Source organism: Denticeps clupeoides, chromosome 4, assembly GCF_900700375.1.
Source record: "Denticeps clupeoides chromosome 4, fDenClu1.1, whole genome shotgun sequence".
NCBI lineage: Eukaryota > Metazoa > Chordata > Actinopteri > Clupeiformes > Denticipitidae > Denticeps > Denticeps clupeoides.
In genome coordinates this window covers 3419912-3428345 of record NC_041710.1, presented here as the reverse complement: position 1 = coordinate 3428345, position 8434 = coordinate 3419912, and the positions used below count along the sequence as shown (strand labels likewise).

The 8434-nt window shown below is 47.5% G+C and overlaps 1 protein-coding gene across 1 annotated transcript; it reads right to left on the bottom strand.

The window, feature by feature from the left end:
* Positions 1-733: 733 nt before the first annotated feature.
* On the bottom strand, positions 734-5514 carry clul1 (clusterin-like 1 (retinal)). The gene is made up of 9 exons (XM_028975715.1): positions 5384-5514; positions 4337-4449; positions 4118-4266; positions 3775-3948; positions 2670-3081; positions 2453-2575; positions 1579-1793; positions 1343-1503; positions 734-1132 (listed from the first exon to the last, which is right to left on the bottom strand). Exons 2-9 carry the CDS (start codon positions 4437-4439, stop codon positions 1117-1119), a joined length of 1353 nt encoding a protein of 450 aa, XP_028831548.1. The 5' UTR covers positions 4440-4449; positions 5384-5514; the 3' UTR covers positions 734-1116.
* Between the last annotated feature and the right edge of the window lie 2920 nt (positions 5515-8434).

Below are 8434 nucleotides of genomic sequence, written 5' to 3'. Positions count from 1 at the left end.
AACAGAATTTGAAGAGATATGAAATACCTCCACGTATTGTATTCCAGCGGCAGTTACTGAATAATCCTGTCTTGTAATCCCACCGTAGATTTGAAGGGGTGACCGTGAGGGACTGTGTCATCCACAGGCCAACGTGAGGAGGTGAAGAAGCAGCCCATTCTCATTTAGGCCAGTCACTTCAGAATGATAAAAGTAAAAATCCATCCTTTGCATCACCGTTCTAGTCAGAGAAGTTCAACCCTGCCCTCTAGTGGATGCCTCGCCCCATTATGAAGATTTCACATTGAGAGATGGTTTAACGTTAATACGAGTTCCTCTAGCCTGTCTATGGTCCTGCAGTGGCTAGAAATGGTGACAGGTGTAAAGAGTGTTCTGGTTGTTCTGCTTCACCGTTCAGAGAGCAGCAGCTCAGACGGTCGGATCTGGAATTTGTCCCCTTATGACGTCACAAGAGGGTTTTTTTTTTTTTTATTCTGGAAAAATACCGACACGACTTCCTGTCTGTGCCAAACTTTGTGGTTGGTGAACGGTGTTGATGACGTCATTTCTGCGAATGCCCCCTCAACTTCTATAGGCCGATCTCCTCCCCGTCCCGCCTCTCTCCTCCTCATTAGCATTTAAAGCTACAGACGGTGAAACGGCGCGTCCTGGGAAATCTCATCGTGGGACTGGATCAAAGTGTCTGTAATTCTGCACCATGGCTGAATTTCGGAAAGAGACGTCAGATACAGAATTAGAAGACCAACAAGACCAAAAAATTTGTGTTGTGGGAGCTTTAATGCTACACATTACAGCATATTATTGGTGAAAAAGGTGAGGGCCACATGCATTCTTGTCATTTTTTTGCCATCTAAATGATGAAATAAAGTAAAGTAAATGTTTACCTCATGCTTTTGGCCTCCTCTATCTAATGTAATGACAGAATAATTGATCACACGTTGCAATCACTGCACGAAAAAAGCACTAAAGAGATGAACATATTACAGCTGTGGTCTTCTCCTGTGAAAAGTGCCGAGCATCTAATGAAACGCAGAGAGCACATGATCTAAAATGCAGTATTGTTGGTGCGGCTCCTCTTCTCTAGGCAGCAATCTTGGGAAAGAGGAATTGCCGGTCTCAGGTGTCTTCATGTCTGTATGCGTAAAACACGTGGCCACAGAATTAAACAGACAGAAAGAAGAGTCTGAACTAACTACCCACCCAGATGAACTTAATAAACACAGTTTAAAAACTGGGTCGGGATTCGAACCGGCAACCTTCTGATTATGGGGACGCTTCCTTAACCGCTAGGCCACCGCTGCCCCGTACTGGAGGCCACTTGTCACCTGCTGGCAGCTCTTACCTGACCTTCTGCTTGTAAATGTCCAGGGCCTCCTTCGCCACGTACTGGATGAAAGCAGGGTCCTGCACCTCCAGGTCGCCCGGGATGCTGATGGTGAAAGTGGGGGAGTTCAGGATGTTGACATCAACTGCCATGCTGTCACCCCCACTGTCTGGTGCAATCTGAAAGATTACGGACAGACGTCGTATACGTGGCTGATAATGATTTCATTTTTTGTTTCTGCGTTTCTCTCTCACAGTGAAAATGCTGAAGACGTTCTCCGGGGTGGTGTTGTTCTTGACAAGCTCGGCCACCCAGTCGAGGTCGGCCGCCATGTTGCCCAGCCAGGTGACGGTCTCGTCTGTGTGACGCTGCACGATGTCCAGCACCTCCTCATACCGCTGCTGAGATGCCTGCAGCACCTCCGACGCCTCATCCAGCTCCACATGCAGCTCCTGCACCCCAGGGCACTCTTTTAATAAAAAAAAAAAACATAATACATAATAAATTGTAATATTGTAATATGAAACAATTGTAAATTTCCCACTTGTGGGACTAATAAAGGATCTTTTTAGCTTTTATAATGTAAAAGTAAATACTGTAAATGTAGGACATCTATTGGTTTCTTTGTGAATTGCATCCTGGAAACGTGTCGTCCTTGTCCAGAGGGATTTACAATCAGCAGTTACAGGGACAGTCCCCCCCTGGACACACTCAGGGTTAAGTTTCCTGCTCAGGGACATGATGGTAGTGAGTGGGATTTGAACCTGGGTCTTCTGGTTCATAGGCCAGTGTACCTAGTATCAGACAGCACCCAGTGCACACAGCAAAATGTGTCCTCTGTATTTAACCTTCACCCTTGGTGAGCAGTGGGCAGCCATGACAGGCTCCCGGGGAGCAGTGTGTGGGGACGGTGCTTTGCTCGGCACCTCGGCGGCTCGGGGTTCGAACCGGCAACCTTTAGATTATGGGGCCACTTCCTTAACCGCTAGATTAGGACCCACTGCACCACTGCAAGAATAATTCTGTAAAAACTACTTCTTTAATCTTTGCTTGTTCTACACTGAAGTCCTGTCAAATCTACACATGGTTCTGTAACCTGGGTTTCCAGTGCAGTTCTCCAGCTGTCACCTGTCAGCACGGTCCCCTGGCACGACTCGCACTTGTGCTGCAGCCGCCAGCACTCGGACGAGCGTCTCCGCAGGTCCCGGCACAGCCTCCTGTTCTGCAGGAACCGGGGGAACGCCGTCCGCTCTGTCACACAGCCGACACACTTCGTGTCACATCATCGCGCCACGTGCTTCCTGCAGGAAGGGGCTGAGGGCTCGTGACTCGGGGCGGATTTTACCGTTTTTCCTCTCCTCTTCCAGGGCTCCTTTGAAGTCACTGTGAACCTGCGTGATCGCGGCCCCGAACTGCTCCACCACGCTGCGGCCAAAGTCGAAGAAGGAGTCCAGCACCTGGTCCAGGCCCACGCCCTTCACGAAGCCCGGGTCCAGCTGCCCGTCCGCGAGCTGGAGCACCACCTCGCTCTGGCTCGGCTGGCCTTGTGGGAAGAAGGCCTGGCGCAGGGCCTGGTCCAGGCGCTGGTTCATGCGGGCGGCCAGCGTGTAGCTGCAGTCCAGCAGCGTATTGACCTTGGCCCTCAGGAGGCTGAAGGCGTCCTCCATCCGCATCACCTGCTGGTCGGGGGTCTCGGTGGTCAGGTTGGTGCGGCGGGGGCTGAACCTGGAGCTCATCCTGCGGAAGAAGTTCTCCATCTACAGACAGAAATAAAGACGAGAAAGATCAAGACTTAATAACCACTTCAACCAATACATCAACCAATTTGTAGCATTTATAACATATGTTCCACAAAGTCCAAAACCATAACTTCACACAACATGCCATCCTGCTCCACATCTTAATCAATTTATTTTTAGGTTGGTAGGCTAGTGGGTAACACACTCGCCTATGAACCAGAAGACCCAGGTTCAAATCCCACTTACTACCATTGTGTCCCTGAGCAAGACACTTAACCCTGAGTGTCTTCAGGGGGGGACTGTCCCTGTAACTACTGATTGTAAGTCGCTCTGGATAAGGGCGCCTGGTAAATGCTGTAAATGTAAATGTATCATGTCTATTGTTATGTCTATTTATTACATGTATGTGTAGTTGTCTTGTATTCTGATTCTGAACGTTTGAGACTATGTAGAGCACCATCTTCTTGTAATGTGCTTCCATGGTCATGGCCAAAGGTTTTGAGAATGACACAAATACTGGTTTATTGCTTTTGAACTGTTCAGGTTTTATTTGAAACACGGCTATTCATTAAACTCAGATTTAGAATGCATTTCACTTCTTTCATTCATTTCATACAATTTTAAACTTGGTTTAAACACGAGTTATGTCCCCTTTATGGGACTAGTAGCAGGAAGAGTTGATGACTAGAAGCTGTGGGGTCTGATTCGTACCCTGTTGGTGAACCCTGAGAAGCCACGACGGCAGGTTGAGGTGTAGAAGGTCCTGCAGACATCCTCCAGGCAAGGCTGACACTCCTCCCACGACCCCGCCCCTACAGACGCCCGGCACTGCTGCTCCGCCTCCTCCAACTTCTGCTCCACCTCCTGCGCCAGCTGTGCTGCCCCCTGGTTGTGAACAGGAATAAAGACTGAAACTCCTCCATCTGTCCATCCGTTCGTCTGTCGTCTGCGTTCAGGATTATATCCCAGCATGCAGCACGAATTACAGGGACATTTTGAAAACTCCACCCACTCCACCCAAAATGAGCATTAGTCTGCTAATGCAGCTGCTCACCGATTTCTTGCTGTTGGTGTATTTCAGGGACTTCATGAGATGCTCGTGTTTCTCCTCATTCTTGGTCATGATCTCCTTCATCTGTTGGACCCCATACAGAGTCTTCCTCACCTCCTCGTCCACATACCGCTCCCCTTCCAAGTTCAGCCCTGGGAAAAGAATGTGAGCAAAATTCTGCAAACATCGAGTTCAATAATCATACGAGCAGATGTCACCCACTCCTCAGTTCTTCTGCGCCGAGGCCTTTCACGGAACCTTCTGGAGTGCAGTGAAGGACCCCTGCAGAGACCACCAAAACCAGAGAAGCCACCAAGGCCCTCATCTTTCTCCACCTACAGGAAAAAGAAAAGCATCTGCAAAAACCTGGATTTGCATCATCGCGTATAGACCTTAGTAAAGGCGTCTTAATCGGGTCCAGGAGGGTTTTACACTCGATAGAAATGACATTTGTACAGTTTCCTTTAAAGTAGCACGTTTTAAGCATGTGATGTTTGCAGATACGAATGCATGCAGGAAAAAAATCTTTTTTTTAGCCACATGCTGATATGAATCTGAAAAAATACAGTTCTATGCTGATTAAGTTTCCGGTTGTTCGGGTGTGTTATTGTTAAGTTTTATTAACTTCAGTCACACGTTCGGCATCAAAGGCCGAACACCACAAAAGGCAGGATTCGACTTCTGGAAAAATCCAGAAATGCGTTCTTCAGACTGGACAGCAGGTGGCGCAGTTTCTTCCAAAATCATTATTACTATGATTATTTCTGATTTCAGGATGTTACCTTCTGTTGATTAGTACTTACAGTAACTAGTTTATAATAATTATTATTATAAGTATACTCATCACTGTGCATGTGACGAATAACCAGGAGTCCTGAATGAGGAGCCCGCAGCACCGTGACATCCATCACATGGAACTAACACCACACGCACAGTGAGAAATGCGAAGCAAAACGCGTTAAAGGTCTTATTTAGACGGATTTATTCGGCAGTAAATATGGTTTCCCTCTTCGACGTCATAGTTCTGCTGCCAGGTCTCTTCGTCCCCAAAGTGGCTCGGCGTGGGGATCTTTGGCACTGATTCGCCGGGGCCTGGCGTTTTTACACACGTTCCTTTACATAGACCGTTGCTTTGTTGACTTCAAAGGGGATTTAGCCGTGGGCTATGAAGGCAGCCCGCTCTGCTCTTTCATTTGGGAGGTTTTTGATGGATGAACAGATAGATGATTGTTAGTATGGACCGTTTAGAAATGACCCTGCGGGACTGACCTGTATGCAGCTGAGCTCTGGTGTCGTCTCGCGGGGCTGAGCGCCGCGTCTCCGCCTGGCCGGTGAAGTTTGGACGTCCTGTTCGACTTTACCTGGACTCTGCTATTTATGCTCGGCGCTGATCCGATTAGTGCTTCGCTAATCCAGCAGTCGACAGCAAAGGGAACCTTTGTGCCGCTTCTGTATGGCAAACGGCATCGGGGCACCAGCCTCATTGGCATGGGGGGCATAATTTATTCTGTCGTTGGTTGGTGGTTATTACTAATAAAGTATTACTAACCATATATAAAAAGTGGCCCAGAGATTCCTGTAAATAAAGTGATTCCGTTTTCTATATTTAACTCACATATAACTGGAAGCGTCACACCAGACCTAAATATACCTAAGACAGGTCACAGACAGGTCACTTGTATAAAGAATCAGTTATTATTGTGACTCATGACCCTGCCACCCCATCATGTCGGCATCGGGAAATCTTCCATGTCCAGGTCGTGCCAGGCAGGCCACAGGCAGCAAACGTCCCCCAACATCCATCATTAAGATGAATGTCTATCTGACTGACGGCTGCTGGAAACAAGCAGCTAAGAAAAGAAAGTGAAGTGACTGTTATTGTGAGACACAGCAGCGCAGCACACGTTGACGCAACGAAGCGTGTCCTCTGCTTTTAACCATCACCCTTGGTGAGCGGTGGGCACCATGACAGGCATGACAAGAGACCCCCAACTCTGTGAGGTGTAGACTTACGGAAGATGCCCGACTTTATATCATTTAGTGTAAGTGAAGTGATTGCCATTGTCACAGCAGGCATAGCACACAGTGACACGGTGAAATGTGTCCTCTGTATTTAACCATCACCCTTGGTGAGCAGTGGGCGGCCATGACAGACCCCCGGGGAGCAGTGGCACCTCAGTGGCACCTTCTGATTATGGGTCTGCCCCGTTACCCGCTAGGCCACCACTATGTTCACATGTCACAATCTGGACTTTTCTCTCTCTCTCACATGCACACAATATTTATTCCTTGGATGACCCTAATTACATCACATCATCATGACACCTTTCTGCCAAGAAATAGTTTTTTTGGTGCTGTGTAAATATTGACCAAAAAGAAGATTGCCGGTTCGAATGGTGGCACTGGTCCCCACACACTGCTCCCCGGGCGCCTGTCATGGCTGCCCACTGCTCACCAGGGGTGATGGTTAAAAGCAGAAGACACGTTTCACCGTGTGCACCGTGTGCTGCGCTGCAGTGCTTCACAATGACAATCACTTTCACTTTCAAAATCAGCTCTCTGGTCCAAATTAGGTTAGGGTTAGGTTTAGGCCGCAGCATGGCGGCTTTTGGAGGCCACATGTTTTATTCACGTGCAATAAATTAAACTTTATGGTAACATACGGCGTGTTGTGTTTAACTGGGAATGCTAAGCTAATGGCTGCAACGTGGGACGTGTACCCCCACAGTAAAAGAATGTATGTGTGTGTTTTGCGATAGTAATTTAAAGTGGCCAGCTGTACAGCGCCATCTACAGGAGTGGATGTTGTAGTCGTACGCTGATTCTCATCTCTGCGGACCTCCCTAAAGAAAACGCTGGACAGCACCGCACGGTGGACTTAATTTGGATACATCGATATTTGATGTCCCTGTATCATTCATATCATCATATATTGCTGTATCGATATGTTCTAACAACCCCTAGCTGAGGTTGGGGACATTTTTGGAAATGAAAGAACAGGGCCACCTATTTACTGTCCTTCTGACTCCAAGTTTACAGCTTTTGTGTAAACTGTCCGCCCACGCTGAGATCTCAGGAAAAGGATGCCTTGTCCCCAACAGCAGGTGACGGTGCACGTCCAACTGAGACCAGATGCAGATCCTTAAAGGTCCCCTATCAAAATGTCACTTTGTGCAGTTGCTCTGTGACTGGATGTAAAAATGAGCACAAATGTATTTTTTTTTAGTTCCGTCACTCAAGACTCTGAGGGATCGGTGGGTTAAGAAAAATGTTTTTTTTTTCTGGAAAAACGCGACACGACTTCCTGTCAACACCAAACGTCGTGGTTGGTGAACGGTGTTGATGACGGTGTCATTTCCGCGAATGTCCCCTCAACTTCTACAGGCCGCTCTCCTCCCCGTCCCGCCTCTCCAGGCGGTGAAACGCCGCGTCCTGAGAACTCGCTGACAAGTTGGGCCTTATCAGGGCTCTTAGTTTGTAAACTCAATATTCTATAGAAATCGAACGAGAATTGCTGGTGTCTTCCTCTTGTAAGTCGCTTTGGATAAAAGCGTCTGCTAAATAAAGTAAAGTAAAGTAAAGTAAAGTAAAGTAAAGTAAAGTAAAGTAAAGTAAAGTAAAGTAAAGTAAAGTAAAGTAAAGTAAAGTAAAGTAACTCTCGTCGTGGAACTGGATCAAAGTGGCAGTAATTCCGCACCACGGCTGAATTTCGGAAAGAGACTTCAAATACAGAATTAGGGGACCAATAAAGCAAAAAAAAAAAAAAAAAGAAATTTTATGTCAAGGGACCTTTAACCTGCCACTTTACCCCATTCTCATAGTTTTGTTGCACAACTTTGGCTATTTTCGAGGGGGCTGAAATTTATTGCGCCATAGCAATTCTCAGGGAAATAAATCAGAGGGAAAAGTGACATTACTATTTCGTAACCTTGAACGAAAAGGGGTCTGGTGTGGCCGCATTCCTCTTACGTTTCCCATTAGTGACCGCCCCGGCCTATTAAAGCTGTGCCCTTTTTCCCAGAGCCCTGACCCAGAAAATGGTGGCCTGTAATCAGAACCAGGCTGCGTGCCGGATCCTGAGCCCACCTGTCGTCTTCCTCGCCACAGTCATCGCCAGCGTCCAGCCCTCTCGCCGGTTATGAAATATGAAATGTGCAGGTCGAAGTCCAAATCTGGGGTGCAGCTCTCACCCGAGTTTATCTGTTCTGTTGGGTGGGTGGTAGTAGCCTAGCGGGTAACACACTCGCCTATAATCCAGAAGACCCAGGTTCAAACTCCACTTACTACCATTGTGTCCCTGAGCAATACACTTAACCCTAA

Excerpts from the sequence above, each read along its gene's own strand:
- clul1 (XM_028975715.1), bottom strand. The coding sequence starts at position 4,439 with ATGAGGGCCTTGGTGGCTTCTCTGGTTTTGGTGGTCTCTGCAGGGGTC. Across the intron at positions 4,267-4,336 it reads CGGCGCAGAAGAACTGAGGA|GGCTGAACTTGGAAGGGGAG; the intron begins GTGGGTGACATC and ends TTCTTTTCCCAG. Across the intron at positions 2,576-2,669 it reads GGAAGAGGAGAGGAAAAACG|AGCGGACGGCGTTCCCCCGG; the intron begins GTAAAATCCGCC and ends GCTGTGTGACAG.